Source organism: Drosophila biarmipes, chromosome 3R (genome assembly GCF_025231255.1).
Source record: "Drosophila biarmipes strain raj3 chromosome 3R, RU_DBia_V1.1, whole genome shotgun sequence".
Lineage (NCBI taxonomy): Eukaryota > Metazoa > Arthropoda > Insecta > Diptera > Drosophilidae > Drosophila > Drosophila biarmipes.
Window position 1 is genome coordinate 8,154,820 of NC_066616.1, and position 24,605 is coordinate 8,179,424.

General features: G+C 47.4%; 5 protein-coding genes across 5 annotated transcripts; 3 read left to right on the top strand and 2 right to left on the bottom strand.

The window, feature by feature from the left end:
* Window positions 1-191: 191 nt before the first annotated feature.
* On the top strand, window positions 192-815 carry LOC108032033 (rhodanese domain-containing protein CG4456). The gene is made up of 3 exons (XM_017105845.3): window positions 192-394; window positions 456-615; window positions 674-815. Exons 1-3 carry the CDS (start codon window positions 274-276, stop codon window positions 723-725), a joined length of 333 nt encoding a protein of 110 aa, XP_016961334.1. The 5' UTR covers window positions 192-273; the 3' UTR covers window positions 726-815.
* LOC108032032 (DNA polymerase theta) lies at window positions 745-7,753 on the bottom strand. The gene is made up of 7 exons (XM_017105844.3): window positions 6,061-7,753; window positions 5,622-5,995; window positions 5,013-5,569; window positions 2,410-4,954; window positions 2,151-2,358; window positions 1,178-2,092; window positions 745-1,123 (listed from the first exon to the last, which is right to left on the bottom strand). The coding sequence occupies exons 1-7, from the start codon at window positions 7,649-7,651 to the stop codon at window positions 813-815; spliced, it is 6,501 nt and encodes a 2,166-aa protein (XP_016961333.1). The 5' UTR covers window positions 7,652-7,753; the 3' UTR covers window positions 745-812.
* A 213-nt stretch (window positions 7,754-7,966) lies between these two features.
* Window positions 7,967-10,449, top strand: LOC108032121 (kanadaptin). The gene is made up of 3 exons (XM_017105954.3): window positions 7,967-9,246; window positions 9,297-9,491; window positions 9,548-10,449. Exons 1-3 carry the CDS (start codon window positions 8,071-8,073, stop codon window positions 10,316-10,318), a joined length of 2,142 nt encoding a protein of 713 aa, XP_016961443.1. The 5' UTR covers window positions 7,967-8,070; the 3' UTR covers window positions 10,319-10,449.
* Window positions 10,450-10,710: 261 nt separating this feature from the next.
* LOC108032154 (high-affinity choline transporter 1) lies at window positions 10,711-17,982 on the top strand. The gene is made up of 6 exons (XM_017106000.3): window positions 10,711-11,403; window positions 12,560-12,935; window positions 13,429-14,013; window positions 14,461-14,782; window positions 14,863-15,135; window positions 15,658-17,982. The coding sequence occupies exons 2-6, from the start codon at window positions 12,662-12,664 to the stop codon at window positions 16,034-16,036; spliced, it is 1,833 nt and encodes a 610-aa protein (XP_016961489.1). The 5' UTR covers window positions 10,711-11,403; window positions 12,560-12,661; the 3' UTR covers window positions 16,037-17,982.
* A 798-nt stretch (window positions 17,983-18,780) lies between these two features.
* Window positions 18,781-23,573, bottom strand: LOC108032258 (pro-resilin). The gene is made up of 3 exons (XM_017106123.3): window positions 23,504-23,573; window positions 22,024-22,090; window positions 18,781-21,499 (listed from the first exon to the last, which is right to left on the bottom strand). Exons 2-3 carry the CDS (start codon window positions 22,030-22,032, stop codon window positions 19,031-19,033), a joined length of 2,478 nt encoding a protein of 825 aa, XP_016961612.1. The 5' UTR covers window positions 22,033-22,090; window positions 23,504-23,573; the 3' UTR covers window positions 18,781-19,030.
* Window positions 23,574-24,605: the final 1,032 nt, after the last annotated feature.

Genomic DNA, 24,605 nt, shown 5'->3' on the forward strand with positions numbered 1-24,605 from the left:
TAAAATCTTTAAATGTTCTTTGAAATTTGGTTGTACGTTCGTGAGTCATTTTAATATGTTATTTCTTAAAATATAGTGATTAATTTAGGTAAGATGTTTCAGTTATTTTAAATAGTTTATGTTATTTTTACCTTGAAGTTAAATAACTAATCGAGACTTTGGTTCGGTATATTTTTTGATCCCAGTGGTATAATTTATCGGTCTATCAGTGGTCACACTTTCGATGCCGGTTTTAATTTGTGTTTAATCAACTTGCTTAATAAATATATTAACATGGCCACCTACGAGGAAGTCAAGGATGTTCCTAACCACCCGGAAAAGTACCTCTTCGACGTCCGCAACGAGTCGGAGCTGAAGGAAACGGGTGTCCTGCCCGCCAGCATAAACATTCCATGTGAGCAGTGGCAAAGTCCAGGGATTACCGGCTTAGTGGAGACACCCTCTTCTTTTTCTAGTGGCTGAACTGGAGAAGGCTCTGAACCTGCCGGACGAGGCCTTCGCCCAAACCTACGGACGCGAGAAGCCGGCCATCGACGCGGTCCTGATCTTCTCCTGCATGGCGGGAGGACGTGCCGCTCGAGCGGCCAACCTGGCCGCCACATTGGGCTTTACCAAGTAAATTGCATTTTGTACACAATTTGTTCTGTACATTTATTATCCTATATGTTCTTAGCGCCAAGGCCTATGCCGGATCCTGGACGGAGTGGCAGGCGAAGCAGTCTTAAAAAATTTTAAACATGTCTATTAAAGTTCAATTGGAAATTCTATAAAATTAGAAAAACTACATTACAATAATAAACAAGTACAACAATCTACACCCTAATCTCCTGCATTTCCCCCCAACTGCGTCCAAGCTTCAGCTTGACCTTGAGCGGCACATTGAGCTTGACGCAGTTCTCCATGGTGAGGCTGAGAACTTTGGCAATTTTCCTGGCCTTTTCGACGGGCACCTCGAAGATGAGTTCGTCATGCAGGTGCATAACCAGGTTCACTGAGTTCTCCTCCAAGCCCATCTTATCCCGGTAGCGGGCTATGTTCTTTTCCATCTTTAAAATGGCGCTCTTCGCAATATCCGCAGCTGACCCCTGAATGGCGGAGTTGATGGCCTGGCGCTCGGCTTGGCCTGTGGGATATAAGGATTAACCAACAGAAATACTTGTGGCCATAAAACAATTACTTTTTAAATGCTCCTCGGGACTATCTATGTGTTCCAGGTAGCGTCGACGACGGGTGATCGTCTCCACATATCCGTTGTTGCGCGCAAACTTGACCACTTTTTGGGTATGCTCCCGAATGCCCTTGTACGCCTGGTGGAACTGCTCGGATACCATGCGCGCCTCCTGCTCGCTGCACTTCAAACTCTCGGCCAGGGCGCGCATGCCCATGCCGTAGACAATGCCGTAGCAGATTTGCTTGGTGCCGTTGCGCAGATGCTCCGACACCTCGGATTCGTCAATTTTATTCCAGTGCGCCGCAATGGCTGTGAACAAGTCCTGCGGCGAGTTCATCACCTCCATCAGCACCTTATCCTGCGACAGGTGGGCCAGGACTCTCATCTCCAGCTGACAGAAGTCGGCGGACAGGAGACATCGCTTCTCATCTTTGGGTGCGAAAGCTGAGCGACAGGATATGTTGAGGGCCTCCGATCCCACCTTTATGGCAAAATCCTTCGCCACATTCTGCAGATTGGGTTCTGTCATGGAAATACGACCCGTCGCCGTAAACGTAATGCTCTGGCCATGAATTCGCCCCGACTGGCAGCACTTGAGCAGCGGTTGAATGCTCTTGGCTAGAAGCCCGGCCAGCTTCCGGTGGCCCAATATCAGAAGCGATATGGGAGAGTCCAACTTCTCCAGCACCTGGCGGGAGGTGGTCACACGGCCGCTTGCCTTTCGGTGGAGGCCCAGCACCTTGGCCACAGCCTGCGACGAGCCGAGATTGAATCGGGATCCATGCTGCTCGTAGATCTTCAGCTCCAGTTTCTTCATGCCGGCCACCATTTGCTGGAAAACTCGCTGCAGCCGTTGCTCGTTCGTGGGAAAGCCTATGACCTCCATGTGGCACAGACTCATTTGAATAGGCATTTCGACATCTGAAAATGTTCATTATTGTCCAGCATTATTATTTTACCAACATTGCTCCAAACTCACCATGGAAAAACTTAAGCAGGTGACCCGAACCGATCCTCCCAAGGTTTTCGATCTGACCCTGGAGTATGTGGACAGTAACGCAGGCCTCAATCGAAGCCCTTATCTTGGGCAGAATGGCACTGGAGGTATCAAGACCAAAGCTGCTGTAACCACGACCGCTGCCACAGAGATTGGCAAGAGCAGTACATTCCGGCGCGAATTGCTGGCACTGCAAGATCAACAATGAATACGGATATACTGTATAGTTTTTAAAAGTTACCATATTGTGAAAGCTCATTGTCTTGTCCGGCTGCAGGATCCAGTTTCCCACCTTGGGGTCCTCCATTTTGGCGGTGATCCTCTTCAGCTGCGGAATCGCCCTTAGCAGCATCTTTAGCTGCTCCTTTCCATCGTGCATGAGCAGCGTGAGATCCGTTCGAGTCAACAACTTACACAGTTCCTGAACCTTAAGACTGGAGGGGACTGTCGGCCCCTTTGTTTGTGCCTCGTCCTGCATACTCATGTAGTAGACCACATTGTCAGCCAGGCAGAAGGACAAACCGGCGATAAAGTTGCTGTCGTCCACTTGGAATAGCACCTGCTGGCCAGCAGCCGCCTCTCGCTGCTCCTTGGCTGCAACCTGATTGATCAGCAGGTTGGCACCGATTAGAGGCTTCTGTCTGCCCGCTTGAGCCTGCAGGCCCACGCTGAAGCCAAAGCGCGGGGCTTCCAGAAGCTCCATGAGGGCATTTTGAAAGAGCTGCCGGTTGCCACACACGTCAATTATGTCTATGCTTGAGAAACTCGAGGCATTATCATCCGCTTTGGAACAGCTCATGATGTGCGAGGCGTTCAGGTGCTGGGGATTTTTCATTAGTGAGTTCTCCATAGAAAACTCCGAAAGTTCCATAGAAGACGCCGCGTTGGATGTGCCACCACCTTCAACTGATTCCAACTCCCTTTCCGTTTCACTGGTCGATATTCTAGAACTCATTGAACTAATCTGCGTTCGAGAGCTTGGACTCTGCAGGCGCTGTGAACGCAACTGGTAAGACCGCATCATCCTGGATGCATGTGGAGTAAGGCTAGAAATCACCTCCGGTTCCTTTGGCTGCGAACTGGGAATCTCGTCCGACTCCGAAGAGGCAGGCAACTTGCTCTCGGCGGCTGTGAGAGCAGCAGTTAGCCCGGTATTCAGCATGAAGGAATCATCGGGAATGAACAGATCCTCCTCTGCAGTAGATGCCTTCCTGGAGGGAGTGCGATTTGGGGTTGGTGTGGGAGAGGATGTGTGATTTCGGGGACTTCTGCGGGGCAGCTGAGAGGATAAGCTCTTCATTTGCCCGCGTGTAGGCGTTGCAGAAGATTCTTTATTGGAGCTGGAGGGCGATTTAAAGGTATTTACCTTTTCTTTAGATGTTTTTAAGTCCGGAAGGTTTTGAGTGTTTTGGGTCCTTTGAGTAGTGGGCGTATTATTTACAACAATTGGGTTATGATCGTTAAGAACTGATGCAGATCTTGCTGCCTGTATGGGTAGATCCATAGGCTGGTTATCCTTTTCGGCACGCTTCTGCTGTATCTTCATTAATGCGATCCTGCGGCGTTCGGCAATTTCCTTCCTAAGTATCTCCTTACGGGCATTATGGCTGGTGCTGGGCTTCTCCTCATTAGCTGATTGCGGACTGGGCACAACTGGACTACTTGTTTTTTCAACCTCAGAGTCTTGTCTACTACTTGTTTTTTCAACCTCAGAGTCTTGTCTCTGGATTTCTTTTTGTGAATCCTCGGCTAAGTCGCCAGCTTTCGCTTGGATTGTAGTTTGCATTGGCGGATTGGTAGATGAAGGTGTATTGGACACCTTTTCTTGAGCCTTTATTGGTTTTGTCTTCTCTACTGAAACCACAGAATTAGCAATAATCTTGTCCTGATTCAGGCTTCCATTTTTCATATTTTCCAAGGAAGGCTGCTCTTTCTTTTTCTGAACATTGTGTTTCGTAGCAATGGACTGATTACTGAGTCTGGAATCTCGTTTGCTTTCATTCCTTTGATTAGAGATTTCAGGGGTTCCTTTCGGAATTTGCTCTGGGTTATTTTGCTCCTTCACCAGTGGCTCTAGTTTGGGAATCTTCTGGGATGAGGCCCCTCCGACAGTGCTTTGTTCTCCGCTAGACAACTTCCGCTTTGTTGGTGGCTGGTTCCGAACTTGCTCTTCTTCAAAGGACAGATGAATGTCGGGCTCTCCCACAGACTTCGAACTTTCAGTGCCCTCCTGCTGCGTCTGAGTCCACCTTATACTTCCCACTCCGATCTCATACTGAACAAACTGGCGAGCTTCGCCAATTATCAGTTTGGCAGCTTCGTTCACTGTCATACCCGCCTTGCCAGTGATGAAAAAGTTTCTCACTACATTTCGCTTCGCCGCCTCCTCAGCGTTCTCGTGGTCGTGCTGCTTGGCAGAGTCGAAGCTGAGCGAATTAAAGAGCACCTTCTCCAACTCCAGGACATCAGCGCCGGCCAGCTCTACCAAACTAGTGAATCCGGCATCGAAGAGAGCGCGTGCTCGTTTCTGCGACAAGTCGGGTAGCCGCATTAGATCAATGAGATCCCTGTGGATGCCGAAGAAAAGTCGATCCTTAAACTGTGATACGATCAGGGCGAGAGTAGACCATTGCAGGGAGTTGCAGAAAGCGGTAACTATACCCGCAAAGGTGGACGCCATTTGCTGCAGACCCTGCAGCATTCCTCGGTGGCATTTAAATTTGTGCACTACTACGTTAATGGGCGTCTCGTTAACAAGCTCCTGCAGGGCCAGAGCTGTGTAGAAACTAGGACGAATTAAAGAAACGTTAATTTCCTATTCTATCATTTAGAAAAGCGACATACCGCTTATGCACCTGCATCTGCTTGTAGTCCAGTTTCGTTTGGCCACGCATCGCCTTCACAAGAAAGGCTTCCTTGACACCCACAAGTTCACCCACTTTCTTCATGGCCGGGCTTAGCTTTTCCCACATGTCCAGGTAAATCAGCCAGTCGAGATCTTGCAGCTGATAGCAGACGGAGTATGGTGTCACTAGGTACACAGCATGCAGCTCAGACTCCAACACAAAGCAACGACGGGACTTCTGCAGCTCCGCAAAGAGGATGAGGCCGTCGGTGGGTGGCATTGAGGAAGCCAGACAGGCGGCACCCAGTCGCGTGGCCACATAGGCGGTGGTCTCCGCTTCCTCGTCCGTTTGCAGGCGCACGAATTCGTACTCAACAAGAAAGTCCAGGGCATCGTTAATGTAGTGGGAGTCGGAGTCCTCATCTGGCGGTTCATCCTTGGCCTCCAAGGCCTTCTGGGCACTCAGCAGCGTGCAGTTCACGAAGCAGTCAATATCCTGTTTAGTGCTCGCCACACCAGAGGATATAACCTCCAGGAGAGCGCGTTTCAAGTGGGTCTGTGATGGGATGGTTCATTATTTTGGACCATTTTTTTTCATGGTTACTTACACTACTGTCCATTTCCAGGCAGGAAGTGATGGGCTGCAGCTGCGCCGTGACAAGATCTCTTCCGATTCGCGCATTACTCTCAGTGCAGATGAGGATAGACTCGCCCAGTGTATCCCTACCCGTACGCCCTGCTCGTCCGATCATCTGACGGTAAGTAAGGGAACTCATTTGCTTGCCTCCAAACAAAGGAGAGCGAATGAGCACACGTCGAGCGGGCAAATTAACACCAGAGCTAAGTGTACTGGTGGCTACGAGAACTTTCAGTGATCCCGCTTTGAAAGAGGCCTCCACAATGTCTCGCTCTTCGGTAGTAAGACCAGCGTGGTGAAAGGCACAGGCGTAGGTAACAGCTTTGCCCATGACCGCATCTAAACCTAAGAGGAAATAAAAAATACAAATTAGAAATGGATAAGTAATCAATTGGTTTCCCTAAACCAACCTGTGGGAATATCCTTTAATTGTTGCTTTACCTCCTCGATGGCCTTCGGATTGAGATTGGTTCGCAAACGTCGACCCAGCTCTGAGCCAGACTTGATCAAACCATGCATAGCTGTGGCCAACTGAACGGCCAGGTTCTCGCACCAGTCCTTCGAGGGGCAAAACACAATGACGGAGCAGCCCTCCAGCAATGTCTCGATGCAGAGCAGAGCTACATCATCCGAATCGTTGCCCAGAGCCTGACGCATCTCCTTTAGCTGGGAGACGTCTCGTAGGAACTTTAGCTGATGGTCAAAGATCTTCGTGCCCACCTTGATCATTTCCTGCAAAGCCACGGGTCGATAGTTTGTAATATACAGCTCGGCGTCCAGCCAACTCTTCAACAGCTCCACATTCTCCAGGGTGGCCGACATGGTGATAACCTGGATTTGTAGAGCATTGCGGCGGGACATGTAGAGGATCTTGGCCAGCAGGAGCTCGAGTATGTATCCGCGACCTTTGTCCGAGATGAGATGCACCTCGTCAACCACCACAGTGCCGATGGTGTCCAATTTGCCTTGCTCCAGCAGTTTGTTCACAATCGAGTTGGCCTTCTCGATGGTGCAGATGGCTACATGCATGTTGTCGAAGCCACCCGGAGGCGTATATCCCCCGTAGAATCCCTCCACCCGGTAACCAGCCGGTGTGAGCAGATCTTGCAGGTAGAACATTTTCTCGCGCACCACCGATATAAAGGGCAGGATGAGCAGGACCTTCTTGCCGCGCTCAAGGACGGTTTTCAGCAACAGAATCTCACTGACCAGCGTCTTGCCCGCAGACGTGGGTGCGGAGTACACGAGATTGCAGTGCTCGAAGAGCACCCTTGGCTTGCAGAGGCATTCCACTTGCCAGTCGAACATCTGGACGACGCCCTTCTTCTTGTATTCTGCCTGAATGCTGTGGGGAAGGTTCCACGAGGCTATTGACTTAAGGGACTCCAGGTCCAGGGGAGGATCCTTTCGCTCGGGCACTGCCTCACGAATATTAGAGGAGTTGGGCGAGACTCGCAGTTGGTTGGGCGACATGCTGCTCAGGTTCTGGGTGACCTGCGACACCTCGTGGTAAACACCCTGTTTGGCCAGTACGCAGCGACTGCGCAGGATGTCCTCCTTAAGTTGCTGGGAAGCCTCTGCATCCTGCGCGGGACACAGGAAGCTACTCTCGTCCAAATTTTGCAGCACCTGGACATCTTCCTTCGCCTTGTCCTCCGTACCAAACACATCCTCCATGCAGATTTGGGCATCGAAAGCGGATGAGCTGCTCACATCGCCGGAATCCCGATGGGAAACTGCTTCCAACAGCTCTTCAACCTGGGACACATTGACCACAGACTGCTCTGCGGGCTTCTTGGCCTGATTGAGTTCGTAGGAGAACTCGTCCTTGAAAAACTCCGAGTAGTTATCCTGGCTGGTCACCTTTGAATCCCGGCCAGCCCTTGCTCCTTGGATATTTGCATCTCCAGTTTTTGTGTTCTCTTTCCCCTGCGCCTGGATCCCCTTTTCAAGCTCCAGAAAGGTGCTGTTTCCGAAATCAAAAGATTGCGAAAACGCCATTGCTCTAAACAGCTAAAATTTTCATAGTAAATAGTTAAATATAAAAAATTAAGTTATTAAAACAATTCAAATAAATGCTAGAATAAAAAACAAAACAGCGCGGGGTCAGTGTGACCGTCTACCAATAAGTTAAAAATATTCTACGTGTCCCAAATCTTTGGGACAAGCTGTTTTATTTTAAACCACAGTCAGCAATAATTTTATCTACTTTTAAAGAAAATATTAATGAACATTAAAAGAAAATCTGGCACCTCAATTTAGAAACAATAGATAAAATATAATTTGCTTTGGGACAACTGTTGAAGAAGTGCTGCCTTTTTTAGCGGTCAGTGCTGGTCCTACTGCGCTGAAAATCAGCTGAAATCTGCGAAAATTTGTTTACTCCTCGGAAAATTAACATATTTCGCCCAACCGTCAGCATGAACGAGTTCAAGGTGCCAGCTCCACTGCCCAAGCCCAAGGTGATCATCACAGAGAAGCCGCGCTCCGAAGTTCCCGCTGAGCCGCCGCCTCCGCCACCGCCAAAAGTTCCCAAGCCTCCCAAATCCTCGCCAGCGGCCGTCTGTCCCTACAAGGTGCCCAAGTGGTCGGCTCCTCCGGCCGAGGATCAGAACTACAGCTTCGAGGTGCTCAAATCCGGCCAGATCATCGACACTGTTCGCCAGCTGCAGCAACAGGCTGTGTGGACCTTCGGTCGTCTGCCGGAGAACGATGTGCCCGCCGCCCATCCGACGATCTCGCGCTTCCACGTGGTGCTGCAGTACAAGCCCAAAGCGCCGCCCAAGCCGGACTTTGAGGAGGGCGAAGGGGAAGAGCCGGGAGAGCCAGAGCAGCCCGAGGGCTGGTACATCTACGACATGGGCAGCACACATGGAACCTTTCTGAACAAACAGCGTGTGCCGCCCAAGGTCTACATTAGGATGCGCGTTGGACATATGCTCAAGCTGGGCGGCAGCACTCGCGTATACATTCTCCAGGGTCCCGGCGAGGATGAGGAACCCGAATCCGAACTGTCCGTCACCGAGCTGCGACAGAAACGAGAGAAGGAGCTGGCCGACGCGGCGGTGGAGAGGGAAATACGGCTCCTAGAGGCCGAGGAGCGGGATCGCAACGAGGGCGTCAGCTGGGGCATGGGCGACGACGCCGACGAGGAAACGGATCTCAGCCACAATCCCTATGCCAGCACCAACAACGAAGAGCTCTTCTTCGATGATCCGAAGAAAACGTTACGCGGATTCTTCGAGCGCGAGGGTCTAAATTTGGAGTACAGATGCGATGAGCTGTCTACTGGTTCCTTTGTTTGCCGCGTAGTGCTGCCGCTCGACGACTCCAATGGCAGGCCGATCACTGTGGAGGTGAACCACAAGGGGCGCAAGAAGGACTGCGTGGTGCAGTGTGCCCTGGAGGCATGTCGCACCCTGGACAGGCACGGTGTGCTGCGACAGGCCAACCAGGAGGCGCAAAAGAGGAAAATTCTCAAGAAGGGCGACTCTGACGACGAGGATGAGTTTTGGGACCGCACTGGAGACGTGGCGCGCAAGAAGCAGCGCAAGGAGAATGCAGGTGCCAGTGTCACCCTCACCTATGAGGATTTGGTAGGTATAAAGCCTTTTTCTTGCTTAGTAACTAACCAAATCTTCAACAGCTGAAACAAGAGATTGAGCTCAATTTGGAAATGGAAAAGGTCGAGCAGGAAATCGCAACCTACCAACAAAAGGAGAAAAGGTTAAAGGAACTGGCTGCCAAGCAGCAAAATGAAGGCGATGATCTTGACAACTTCATGGACATGCTGACCGAAGATGTTGAGAAACTGGACAAGACGGAGATTAAAAAGCTAAGGGTGAGTACCGGGAAATAATATTTAAATCAACACTAACAAAATTAAATTCCAAACAGTTGGAGCAACAGCGCCTTAAAGGCGAGCAACAAAAGGTGGAACGCCTCCTGAAGATAGCCAAACCAACGGTTCTGCCATTCACCACCAGCCTGGCCGCAGCCACAAAGGAATCCTCCGCCCAGGAAGGTAGTGCTGCTGCCAGAAAGCAGCTACCCATGATTGGCAAGAGAAATCAGTTTAGTAAATTCAAGGTCGTCAAAGCGCCGCCAAGCACACAGACCAAGCCCCAATCAAATGCATTTGCCTCGGATGAGGAGGAAGTCGAGGAGGAAGAGCACAAGGAAACACCCCTAGAGAAGGAGAAGGAGGCGAGCAATTCGCAGAAGGCAGAGGCGGAACAGGAAGCTGTGGCACAGCCATCGACTACAGAAAACAAAAACTTGCCGGAAATCAAACCCCCTGCCGAAACGGAAGAGAGCAAACCAACAAACGCTGAAGCGGAAGTCTTAAAACCAGACAACGTGATGTCAACAAAAGTTTCAGCGGAAGCCTCAACAGTTCCCAGCGACACTGTTGCTTCAACTAATCCAACAGAATCGTTGGAAGACACCAGCACCCCAACCGACGACACCCCGGATCCGGGTGCAGAGGAGGCGCAAAAGAAGCGCAGGCAGCGCCAACGCCAGCGCAACAAACAGCGGCAGGATGTGGACATGGACCTGGACGAGCTGGCCGAGCACGAGGACAGCGAGAAGTACGCCAAGTGGGTGCCGCCAACCAACCAGAGCGGCGATGGCATCACCCATTTGAACGAGAAGTTTGGCTACTAGCGCAGCAGTAGCTTTAACAAATTGATATATATTCGAGTTAGGAATATGTACTTTTAAACTAGTCTAGACCCGTAATTGATGTATCCTTTAAGAGCCTCTGAATATAACTTTGTAAATGTCAAGCCCTTGAATATTGTCATTCTATTTTTCAATGGGCCACGAGGGGCACAAACTTTGTGGCGACTCCAGCCAGAGTGGGCGAGCTTTCCACCACACTTCCAGTGCTGGCCACTCCCCTTCTGCGCTGGCAATCACCCCTAAGTTGAGTCGAGTGGCAGTGGCGGTTTCCACGAAATGGTTCATCCGCTGATTCGGTGAAAATTCCTGCGCACATACACAAAATGAACGAACACTCGGCTCTGCCATTTTCCGCCGAAGAGGCCATCGGTTCGCCGATGGGACTCCAGTACTTGAACTTCCAATTCAGTTATAATTTCGTCGCTCTAACCGCCAACACGGTCCGACGGCTGAACGTGTCTTCAGTCCACCAATAGCCCGTAGTCAACTGCTTATTTGTTTATCGAAATTATTTAATTGCTAAATTAATTTTCGAATATCGATTCGGCTGGCCTGAGACCACCTTGAAGTACTGAATTCGAATCGGACCAATAAGGCAATCGACTGTTAACTAAATCGGCGGAAAGCGTGGGTGGATGTGGTTTGGATTATTTATATAATCCGGAACATTTTCGACAACTTCTCGGTTGCGGAGCCAGTGGCATTGGTTTGATGCGGCCGACACGCGCTTCCCCAACAGCCGGAGCACATGTGCGGGTTACATTTTAGGACGCGTAACAGTCCGTCTCAGAAGACGTCCCTCCGCTGGGGCGACTGCTGTCTAGCCTAGTCTAGTGTCCAGAGTTCAGCGATTCGAGTTCCTAGCCGGAGTCCTGTTCCTCGGTTCCTTTGCGAGGCAAACCCACGATCGAACTACTACGGGGAGTCCCCTCAGGTCCTTTGGAGCAGGAAATGTTGCATAAGCCAAGGCGCATTTGATTGGCGCGCTTCTTTGATTGCCGTCGCTAAGCTCCAGAGAACAGAACCTGACGTCCGCTTGAACTTGGCGCACATATCCCAAAGCAGAGGTGAGTCGCTTCCCGTTCGATTGCCCGCAAATGCGCTGGGTCATGCGCAGATTGCAGGGGGATTGCCCTTGCCCTCTTTCGCCCCCTTCGAATGCGCTCCGTGCTTTGCTCAATTTTGTGAATGAAGCCGAAGCCCCCTTTGGTGGGTAGTGCGATACTATGTGGTATATGGGACCGAGGGGTTCTCGAGGTGCCCGCTTGTTTGGCGCGGCTATGACGTACTTGAGTCCCCGCACACGAGGCGCTCTGAATTGTTTATGTATTTTACATAAGTCGCAATCCTGACTGTCCCGCTCCTAACCCGGTGTTATGTAAGCATGGAATGTGCGTGCGGCAACCAGCGGAATTAATATCCGCACATTCAAATGCCCATAAGTTTTGCTCAAAGTAGTCGGGAACTAAAAGCACTACGATCACTGAAAATACAAAACAACCACTTTGCAGAATATAACTTTTGGAGGTATGGGAAGACCATCTGTGGAGATAAATAGAAGTAAAGTAAATCAAACGATTGCGCTCCAAGTTTCTTATTAAAAATATAGGGCTGAGCTTATTTTCGTTTATTTTATTTGCAAGAGTTAATAAATGAAAAATGTTTAATGAATTTTAATTTTAAGATCAACTTACATTCATCCTGATGGTTATTTAATTTGAAAGAATTTTTCCTCATAGCTTTACTTTTTATTTTTAACTTAAAGATTGAATTGTGTTTCCATTTCTTATTGAGAATGTACAATGTCCATTAATTTTATGTTGGTCAGATCATGAACATTTAAAATAGCCCCATTAATTTATTAAAAGATTCATATATATAGACAATGCGTGACCTTTGTAGTACTGATATTATAATCCCGTAGAGGTCAAACTCAGTGCAAGGGCTACTTAATTGCGCGCCATTAGCAAGGACGCATTTTGTCATAAGTGGGCGGTATCAAAAGGGCCTGGAGTGGGGGCCAACTCCAATTATATCCTTGCGGAGAAGGTCAGCCGCACCGAAGGCCTTGGCCAATGCATTGGCTTAATATTTAATGCTTCGTGCTGTCGCTACTTAATTGAAAAATGAGCTCCTGCAGGCGGTGGGCAGCGATATTAACCATTATGCTCAAGGTTGTAACTCTTTGTGCCTTCCATCCCCATCCCCTGCGTTCCTTTACAGCTAAAGGTCAACCTCAACCCCAATCCGAGTGTATTAGCTTACACCAGAGCGCGGATAGTCAGTCGTGATTTACGGAGCCAAGGACACGGCCCAACAGCAAGGATGATCAATATCGCCGGCGTGGTAAGCATCGTGCTCTTCTACCTCCTGATCCTGGTGGTGGGCATCTGGGCCGGTCGCAAGAAGCAGTCCGGCAATGATTCGGAGGAGGAGGTGATGCTGGCCGGCCGCTCCATAGGCCTTTTTGTGGGTATCTTCACCATGACGGCCACCTGGGTGGGTGGCGGCTACATCAACGGCACGGCGGAGGCCATCTACACGTCGGGACTCGTGTGGTGCCAGGCTCCGTTTGGATACGCTCTGAGTTTGGTATTCGGTGAGTGAACTGCATAAATAAGTGATATATGAATATTTATTTGCATATGTATCTAAGGAAATAGGTAGATTATAATTAGAAGACCGATAAAATAATGAAGAATGTTCTTAATCAAAACTTCTTTTGAATACCATTATAATACCATACTCTAAGAAAATGAAAGTGTTTTTAGTGTAAATATTCTGCACTTTATATTACCTAAAAAGATTATTCGATTTTTAAACTATTTCTTCTTTTAAATACCATTTAAGCTTTAAGAAAATGGTTAAATTATGGCAGTTTTTTTAGTGCAAATATTCTGCACTTTATATTACCTATAAAGATTACTCGATTTTTAAACTATTTCTAAATGGTTATAGGACAATAAACAACATTTCTCTACTTTTCACCAGTTGAAACAAGCTAGCTAATATTAGGGAATTTTTATTTAATATTTTGATTTTGCTGAATTTTATATAGGTATATTAATAATTTGTGAATCATATAAATTCAGGTGGCATATTCTTCGCTAATCCAATGCGAAAACAAGGATACATCACCATGTTGGATCCTCTGCAGGATTCCTTTGGAGAGCGAATGGGTGGATTACTCTTCCTGCCCGCTCTCTGCGGAGAAGTCTTTTGGGCCGCTGGCATCCTTGCCGCGCTGGGAGCCACTCTCTCCGTGATCATCGACATGGACCATCGCACCTCGGTGATCCTCTCCTCGTGCATCGCCATCTTCTACACGCTCTTCGGCGGACTCTACTCCGTGGCCTACACGGATGTGATCCAGTTGTTCTGCATCTTCATCGGCCTGTGGATGTGCATTCCCTTCGCCTGGAGCAACGAGCACGTGGGCAGCCTAAGTGACCTGGAGGTGGATTGGATCGGCCATGTGGAGCCTAAAAAGCATTGGCTTTACATAGACTACGGGTTGCTACTTGTTTTTGGTGGCATTCCCTGGCAGGTCTACTTCCAGCGGGTGCTCTCCAGCAAGACTGCCGGCAGAGCTCAACTGTTGTCCTATGTTGCTGCCGCCGGATGCATCTTGATGGCCATTCCCCCCGTGCTCATCGGAGCCATTGCCAAGGCCACACGTGAGTCCTAGACACAAAAATGTAATATAGATATACCTAATTTGGAAATGATATTATTTAAAATTTTGAATGTCTTGTTTTACCAGATATTATTTTAATATGTACAACATTTTATAACTATTTAAAATATAAATTAGAATTATAATAACACTAATTGATATTTATATCCATATTAGATAAAAATAATAAATATACATATGATCTGTATATTTTTGATATTAAAATGATATACGATAAAACAACAAGAAATCTATAAATATCAATATCAATGATATACAATAATATGAAAACTGTCTGATATGATACAAATTATAAATTTTATATTGATATTATTTGAAAACAGTGTTATTTGGTCTATTTAAATTATAATCTTTTTCTAAGTCTTGGGAATAATGTAGAAATCTTTCTAATATTAATACCTTTGACTAATTTCCTTCTCTTTGACAGCTTGGAATGAGACGGATTACAAGGGCCCCTATCCGCTCACCGTGGACGAGACGAGCATGATTCTGCCCATGGTGCTGCAGTACCTAACGCCCGACTTCGTGTCCTTCTTTGGCCTGGGCGCCGTTTCCGCCGCCGTGATGTCCTCCGCCGACTCCTCGGTGCTCTCCGCCGCCTCCATGTTCGCCCGGAACGTGTACAAATTGATTTTCCGTCAGAAGGCGTCCGAGATGGAAATCATCTGGGTGATGCGCGTGGCCATCATAGTGGTGGGCATCCTGGCCACAATTATGGCCCTCACCATTCCCTCCATCTACGGGTTGTGGTGCGTGTGAAGCGATGCAATATTTACACGACTGGTAGCTCATTTGCCTAATTGCCTGGTTATTTTCTTTCCCCCGACAGGTCCATGTGCTCGGATCTGGTCTACGTCATCCTGTTCCCGCAGCTGCTGATGGTGGTGCACTTCAAGAAGCACTGCAACACATATGGCAGCCTATCGGCGTACATTGTGGCCCTGGCCATCCGGCTGTCTGGTGGCGAGGCCATCCTGGGACTGGCTCCGCTGATTAAGTATCCCGGCTACGACGAGGAGACCAAGGAGCAGATGTTCCCCTTCCGCACCATGGCCATGTTGCTCAGTCTGATCACCCTCGTTTCGGTCTCCTGGTGGACTAAGTGAGTATACGGCCACATCTTTTTAAATATTTTAAATCTTTTAAAAAAAATATACTAATATTTTAAAACATAAGTTAGAAAATTAACAATATGTGTATGGTAAAAACTCTAGTCACAACTCCTCAATTAGTTTTTAGTTTTAGTAGTTTTGTTTATTATACATATGTCTTACTTTTAGTATATGAATTGGACCTCACTTCATCCTATTCTTTTATATTAACATCTTATTTAATTTATATTTTAATTCTATATCTATCTCATTTGTAATTTACATAGTAAAAGTATTAAAAAGCAAATCACCTCATATTTGTCCCTCTATACCTACACCACTATCTTAAAAGATATGTGCTAAAGTTTTATATCTTTACAACATATCATTGTAATGTAATGTAAAATGTTCTAACAATACCATTTCAATTGAATACTTATATTCTATATGTGTTTGAATTTTATATTTTTTATTATTTTATTTTTTTTATAATGTGGTCAACAGTCACTAACCTTTCCCTATACCAATTGCAGAATGATGTTCGAGTCCGGTAAGCTGCCGCCCAGCTACGACTACTTCCGCTGCGTGGTCAACATTCCGGAGGATGTGCAGCGCGTCGGGGATCCCTCGGAGTCGGGAGAGCAGCTATCGGTCATGGCAGGACCCCTGGCCCGATCCTACGGAGCTGCCACCATGGCGGGCAAGGACGAGCGCAACGGGCGCATCAATCCCGCCCTGGAGTCGGACGACGATCTGCCAGTGGCGGAGGCCAGACGCATCAACCAGGAGACGGCGCAGGCGCAGGTCAAGAAGATGCTGGACACGGCCACCGGCGTGAAGCCGCCGGGAGGAGGAGGGGGCCAGAGCGGGATGGCCATGCCCGCCACGGAACACGATAATACGGCCTTCTGAGCGGAGTAGGAAGTCCCATAGAATCTCGGCAGCTGAGAGCCCGAAAGTAGGCTGCGGTTGAAGCAGTGAAATATCCGATTTTAAGTTGCGCTTGTTAGGGGGATTCAACTGGGGGAAGTAGGGTCGTCATAGGGAAGACGGGACGGAGTACAGAAAGTATTAGGAAAACGTACGTTAAACACACAAGTGCTCAGGTAAAAAGTGCAGAAAGCTGATCGTAATTTTCATTTAGCAAGTCTTACTGTGTATAGTTTCTACAAGCTTTAAGCGTTCTATCGGTATTCATTTTGGTGTTATAGAATCTATGTGTAAATGTTCAAACGGTATCAGAAGTGCAGAAATCGATTAACCGAATACATATCAACTGCATTTTTCCTGGCCCGAGAATTGCAAGAACAAGCTACATATTAACCCCGAAGAGTTAGGCCGGAAATGAGGCTAAATTATAGGAATGTATGTATAACCACTGAGACGAGCATTTGAGCAATACGAATCGGCATCCTGGCGTTAGCATACCGATCATATGCTATATAGATGCATAAAATGTGAATCATGTGTCCTTCCAGAACGAACAAAGCTTAGCAAAGCTATTCACAAACTATGCAAACGAAACATATCAAAAGAAGACGGAGGTATATCAATATACATATCACTCGTGAAACAGTTTGTAAGCTAAATAGGAGAATCGAGATATACATACACAAACTATACCCAGTAAAATGGCAACAAGTAGTCGTGTAAGTGACCGGAAATGAGGCATATCGAGTTATATAGGAATGAATTTTAGCTGCTCTCAAAGAGCAAACCACAAAGTATATGGCAGATCGAACACAGGAAGCGGACAGAGATGAAACAATTATATAACTGACATGTTGCGTCGTAGTACCTAAATATATACCTATACAAAATCATATACACAGCATATATATACATATCTAGAAGCCAGCCACTGAATTTAGAGAGTTATACCCAAAGAAACACCCACATTGACCCAAAAACCTGCATAAGAAGCATTGGCTAGGGAGATTCTATTCAATATAAACACACGCTGCCTGAACCCCGAACCTCAACTTTGATCTCAAAGAAACCTCTTTGGAATCCCAATTAAATTGAAATCGAATATGTTATCAAGAGATGTGCGTTGGTTCCTCTTTTTGAAACTCACTCGTTTGTTATCTAAATCGAAATCTATCAAAAGTCAACTCAAGAAACTAATATGCGTAACTAACTCGATAAGGTTTTCAGGTCTTGAAATACCATAACTACATACAACTCACTTAATTGTAATAAATGTTGACTGCTTTTTGATCGAGTAAAGTTTTTTAACGTTTACATATGTGAAACTAAGAAGTGTTTGAGTCCGTTTAGGATTACCTACCATATGATACACACATATCTGATATCCGTTCGTTGTTATTGTTATTATCTATTGCATCAGATCTGAGTGTGTAAATTTCGATGGTGTTCGTTTTAACTAGGGAGTTTAACTGAATTTCCAGAGATCCTACATAAATAACTAAGTGTGTTTGTACTTCATGTTTCGCGTTTCTTTGTGCAGTTAACCAGGTTTGTAAATAAGCAAATTACTCGAATCGTTTGTAAAGTTACTATCAACTAAACCAAAACCACCAAATAATTTATGCATTCAACTGCGATGACTTCGCTTGGTTACAATGGTCGAAACCATTCTGTTTTGCAATTAGTTAAATATACTTCTGTTGTTGTTAATCGAACTTGGTCCATCCATTCCAAGTTACCCTAGTGGTATTATGTTAACCAGTCGAAAACTAAAAGGAAAGAAGTAGAACAAGGGTTACGATATACATAATGTATTAAGATCAATTAAACCGAATACATATCAATGTTTTAAGCATAGCGAAATGGAGTAAAGCCCAAGCAAAAGAACGATACAAGTATTTAATAAATAAAAGGTATATATATCTGCATGGAATGGTTTCTCTGTTGCCGCAACCCCCAAAGCCGTTCCCTCCTTATTTATTCTACTTCTCATTAGCTACTTAGTTTACTTACCAACTAAGTAACTGACTAACGTACTAACTAACTGACTGACTGACTGTCTTGTGAAATAAATGCAAACATTACGGACCAGCAAAAGCCGCCAAGTGACGATCCGCAGACAATAGAATTGTATTATCGCAGGTGGAAATTTCTCAGCGCTACTTAAAGAGCAAAGAGCTCTTGAGGGTGTCCCATCTCATCGGATCTTGGCAGAAGACAATGCACTTTGGAGATTCACATGTGGCAACTATGCGACAGTTACTTATTTTATTTAGTCGAAAGTCAGTCGGTTAAAAGTCGGTTTGCCAAAGTCTATCAGCTGTCCGCCAGTCCCTGGCAATTCTTCGGGTCTTCAACTGGTCTCAGTTAGCATGCTAATGATGCAATTAGGTTGTAATCTCAATTAGATTGGAATCGCCCCCATCATAAGCTCATAACTTGTGTCGCTCGAGAATTGCCCCCTAATTGTGGCCTGCGGCCCGAGCTGCAAGTTGGATGTTGTACCAGCCATCAGGTATATCCGGTATTTTAGCAGAAATTTGCATTGTTAGCCGATTTGAACCTTCAACTGTCTTTGGAACTTGGAGCTTGCAGTCTTCGCAGTCTTCGCCTCTTCTTCGGAAGACAACTGTTGTCAATTAGCCGAACGGAAGAATTCCGCCAATGTCGCTGGGCCTGCGGATGTGAAGGGAACCGATCGCCCAGAACTGATGGCTTCCACGCTCTCTATGATCTTCATCAAGTTGTTTATTTAACAAACGTTTCGTGTTTTATATCTAATGGTACAATGAATTAAGGCTAGATTTTCTTGGTAGAGAAAGGAGTAGAAGAATGGACGAACTGGTTGTCACTTGGGGAATAATTTACAGTTGCGAGTGAATGGCGACGGCGATGACATGATGACATGGTGGACATTGTGGTGATTGAGTATTCGAAGGCACATGGCGTATGCGCAATGCGGTGGCTATCTGCTCCTCACTTCTTGCGGTAGGTGTAGCCGCCGTCGGCACTGTAACCCTGCTGAATGGTCTCGGGCACCTGGCTGGGGGCATTGTACTCGTAGCCGGAGTCCTGGGCAGGAGCACTGGGATAGGGTCCCGAGCTGGAAGATCCACCGGCTGGGGGAGCACTGTAGCTGGACGAGGGTCCGCTGGGGAAGTTCAGTGATGAGCCAGCCGATGGCGCTCCATAGGAGCTGGACGGAGCGGAGGGGTAGCTGCCCGAGGCGGAGCCACTGAAGGAGGAGGAGGAAGAGGATGACGAATGGCTGGACGAGAATGAGCTGGAGCCCGATCCGGTGGAGGGAGCTCCGTAGGAGGATGAGGGAGCGCTGTACGAGGAGGATGGTCCTGAGGCAGGAGCTCCATACGATGAAGATGGCGGAGAGGCTGGTGCCGAGTACGAGTTGGATGGTGCAGCCGGGTAGGGTCCTCCACTGTTGGAGCCGGAGCTGGGTGCGGAGTAAGACGAAGAGGGAGCTGATGGGTAAGGTCCACCACTGCTCAAACTGGAGGATGGAGCCGAGTACGAAGATGATGGAGCCGATGAGTAGGGTCCTCCACTGTTGGAGCTGGAAGAGGGAGCCGAGTACGAGGAAGAAGGAGCAGAGGGATAGGGTCCACCGGAGCTAGAGCTGGAGCTGGGTGCGGAGTAAGAAGATGAGGGGGCCGAAGGGTAAGGTCCTCCACTGTTTGAGCTGGAGGAGGGTGCCGAGTACGAGGATGACGGAGCTGCGGGGTAGGGTCCACCACTGTTGGAGCCAGAGCTGGGTGCCGAGTAAGATGAGGAAGGAGCTGAAGGATAAGATCCTCCACCGTTGGCAGAGGCACTGGGTGCGGAGTACGAGGATGATGGAGCAGCAGGGTAAGGTCCACCACTGCTGGAGCCAGAGCTTGGTGCCGAGTAGGAGGACGACGGAGCAGAGGCATAAGATCCACCACTGTTTGAGCTCGAACTAGGTGCAGAGTAAGACGATGAAGGTGCCGAGGGATAAGATCCACCGCTGTTGGCGCTCGGACTGGGCGCAGAATAGGAGCTAGATGGAGCAGAATGGTAGGAAGATCCACCACCACTAGATCCCTTGCTGAACGAAGGAGCTGCCGAGAAGCTCGATCCAGATCCGCTGCTGGGGGCTCCATAGCTGGACGAGGGCGGGGAAATGGGCTGGAACGAGGAGGAGGGAGCTCCATAGGAAGACGATGGCGGTGCCACGGGTGCATCATAGGACGATGAAGGTCCGGAGGAGTAGCCACTGCTGCCCAGGCTCTGGGTCTTCGATGGTGCCCCATAGTTGGTCGATGGCGCCGATACCGAGGGCACAAAGCTGCTCACACTGGGTGCTCCATAGTTGAGAGAGGGCTTCGATGGACGCGATGCAGGTGGCAGGTAAGAGCTGCTGGGAGCTTGAGGAGGGGCTCCATAGCTGGAGGAAGGTGGTGCGGGGGCAGACTTGGGTGGTCCATAAGAGGAAGAGGGGACAGCAGGCGCTCCATAGGAGGACGATGGTGGTGCAGGGGCTCCATAAGACTTCGATGGTGGTGCTGGGGCTCCATAAGATGGGGATGGTGGTGCAGGTGCTCCATAAGAGGACGATGGTGCAGGAGGAGCTCCGTACGACTTCGAGGGAGGTGCAGGTGCTCCATAAGATGAAGATGGTGGTGGGGCTGGCGCTCCATAGGAAGGAGATGGAGGAGCAGGTGCTCCATAAGACTTGGATGGTGGTGCGGGTGCTCCATAGGATGAGGAAGGCGGGGCAGGAGCTCCATAAGAAGGTGATGGTGGGGCAGGAGCTCCATAGGACGATGATGGAGGGGCGGGAGCTCCATAAGACGATGACGGTGGGGCAGGAGCTCCATAAGACGATGAAGGAGGCGCTGGCTTGGGTGCTCCGTAGCTCGATGAAGGACCCGACTTGGGTGGTCCGTACTTGCCGGAAGGTGGAGCAGGGGCACCATAACTCTGGGAAGGCGGAGCGGACTTCGGGGGTCCGTAGCTAGAAGATGGCGGGGCACCGTAGCTCTGCGATGGCGGAGCTGGCCTTGGAGGTCCATAGCTGGAGGACGGGCGACGATGGTGTGGCTTCTTGGCCTGTGGTGGTGGTCCGTACGACTGGCTGGGCCGACTGGGCGGAGGACCATAGCTGGACGAGGGACGAGAGGCAGGCGGTCCGTAGGAGCTAGATGGGCGTGAGGCAGGCGCCGGGTACGGTCCACCCGAAGAAGCGCTCAGCGACGGAGCCGCATAGCTGCTGGAGGGAGCAGAGTTAAACGAGGGGGCAGGTCCGGAGGCGGGTGGCAGGTAGGAGCTGGCGGGCGGCGCACCGTACTTGGAGGAGGGGCGCTGGGGCGAACTGGGTGGCAAGTAGGCGTTGTTCACCGGCGGCTCTGCTCCAACATCGCGGACCACAGAGACGGCCACGATGGCCACGGCGATGGCGAAAAGCTGCTGCAAAAACGAGGAAATCACTAAATTAGCTTTCTTCACGTCGCATCGATCGATGATCCACTTCAGTGGGATCTCTTTAGTTATGCACTGAGAGGAAGTCACTCTTACATTTTATCAATAAAGGTTATCTGATAGTTTGGAGATCTATTCAGATTTTAAAAAATTGGAGAACTGTATTGCTTTAACGAACGACCTCAAGTTAAATGTTAAGTGGAACAGTTAAAAATTCAGAACATTATGCGCATATTATTTTTACTAGCAAATTTGTCTTACTAAAGTGAAGTTAATAAATTTAACTTAGAAATAGTGTTTGTAGACCGGAACTTAGGGTTCGATCGAAAGATATACTTAATTAAATAAATCATTTTGTGACCGCCATGACCTTTTAGGAATATATATTTTCTTTAATTTCCATAAAGTCAAAAGCAGTTATATCATTTAAGTCAAATAATTTGATAATCTGAATCCAGTTAACTAAACTAAATATTTATTATGAGTAATATATTTTCCTTCTCTGTACTTACCACTCGCATGGCTGCTGCTGCTTCTCCCGAGATGAGCTCGATGCGCTTCGAATGCAAATTAACCGAACTGCAAGGCGATAGAAAGGGGGCATTAGAGAGAAAAGCAGTTGAAAGTGGATTACTGGCGAAAAAAGGCAGTTATAGAAAGATTACGTTAATGTTGCGTAAGTTTTTACGACCACCGAGATGACCGAGCGTTAGTCCGCGGACCCCGGAGCGGTCTTAATCGCTCGTCAATCTTGGCTCGGTCCGTCGGCCAATGCCAAGAACTGGTCAGCAGGCGGAGCGTGTCGCCCGGCATTGAAACTGAAGCTGCGGAGCACTCACTGCCACTTAATTTGGCTTTTTGGAAAATCGCGAGGGCAGACAAAGGCCCTGCAATCGCTGGTAAAATCCCATCCGGAGCTCTCTCTAGCCTTTCTTTGGTAGGAAATTGAATATAAAAGAGTCCCAAGATGTAAGTGCTTGTGGGCGTGATCAGCAGCGGCACAGAGCTATGGCTTTTATGACATTGCAAAATCAGCCACGACAGTTGGCAATTTCCCAGCTCCATCTGCCCATAACCATTACTCCCCCACTGGCTTGCATGTTGGCTTTTCCTTCGGCTGTCGAGTGACACATATTTTCCTCTGCAGCTACTGCTGCCAATTACTGTCTATTTCTTTTCTTTTGGGCACACACTTGGCGTCTTGTTGGCTTTTCAGCACTTTGCTTTATTGTTTGGCCCGCGCCGCTTGTTTAGTGGTTGCGACAAATTTTAATTATTTTCCAAAGTCCGCCTAAATGACCGGATGACCCGCAGAATGTGAGGCAACTCTCGGTTGGCCATACTTATTATGCAAGAATCTTCTCGGGCTTAAGGGGCAAGAACGCGAAGTTCTTGAAATTAGTAATGATCTAGTTCTATGTCACTATTGCCAGTCAAGGGAATGTTTAGTTAAGCTAAACTCTTGGCAAAATATGTCTCAATGCGTATTAAAATAAATCCTTATTAAGGAAGGTTTACTTTCTGTTTTTGGTAAAAACGTGTTCTTCTATTATTATTGTTCTGTCACAATTATCCTTAATAAGAAAATGTTTAAAAAGTGAAGTACATTTGTCTTATCCCGATTATATGTCATGAGACTAAACATTTCACAGTTCTTTTAAAAGTTGAATTGCATTTTTTCCGATTTTAATCAAATCTGTACACTTTGCTATCAGGTATTGAAATTGCTTTCTATAACTGCTGAATAAGATTAAAGGGAATGTTGTTCCTAATCCTGCCGCGTTTTAAATTATACAATTTAGAAAATATTAGCACTGCAATACTTAGTTGATACTGGTAGAAACTAATTTTCTGCCAAATAGAAATCCAGTATTTTTGATAAATAACGACTTGTTTTAATCCTGTTTAAAGACCTTGTCACTTTTCGTTATTTATGATGATGATGATCGTGCTTTATGCTTTCAAATGAGTTATCCTTTGTCCAGCACTAACCGTTTTCGTGGGCACCAGTTGCTTCTTTGATATTTTGGGGGCACTTTGCAGACGATGCTCTGCCGATGGACGAATGCGAACTACACTGCTGGGTGATGCGCAGCATGCACTTTTATACAAAAATCATAACCAGGCAAAGCCGCAAAAATAAAGACACAAACGAAACAAAAAATTAGAGAAAAACAATAACAATGCGGACAGTCGAAAATCAAAAGCTCCAAGCCCCCGAACACCAAACACAATGAGAAGAAGAAGCTGGCAGCGGCAAGTCTTCGAGTTCGGTACTTTATGTAACACTTCAAATGCACTCACTCTGCGCGAGCCACAAGCTGGAGTTAAAGCCACAGAAACCACCAGCAAAGCGGCAAGGCAGCAAACCAGCAAGCACGACGCATGCGCGACTTCGCCGCCAAAGCTGCGCATCTGCCACAGTGGGAAATATATGTAAAGACAGGAGAGCTCGATTAAAACGAGTGCCTCGACTATCAGATACCCGTTAGTCAGATAAGCAGGTTCCAAATAAGCATACATTCAATGAGAAGCAAAAAATTACTGGTTAAAATAATTAAATTTTAATGTGGGCCTGGCATCTGGCTGAAATGACTTTGTATCGCGCTAAAACCTAGCTTCTATAGTTTATATACCACGAAGAATATTTATAAAATATATAGGATCTAACAATCTCTCTTCAACATGTTTCATAATTTCCTTCGAATCCAATATACCCCTTTACTCTGCAACAAATGGGTATAGTAACAATAACAAAGGCAGCGACTCCAACAAAGCTTTAAGCATTTGTTTTTGCACTGATAAATCCACATCGATCCGGTGCCAAGTTCAGTGGCAACATCTGTCATCGGTTTTGCCTTCTGCATAAAAAGTCTTAAGTGCTAAATTGGTCCATTAAAAGACCGTATGCTGTGTCTAAAATTGCACGTTGGGAGGGGAACTACTGTTAAAGTAGTACTTAGAGTGCTTACCAAAAACTAGTTAAGTTTTACTTGAAGAATTGTGTAAGCAAAGCCACCGCTGCGTAGTCACTTATTATTATTTACTAATAAGTAAAGCATAAATCGGAGAATAATATTAAAAAAAATTAAAT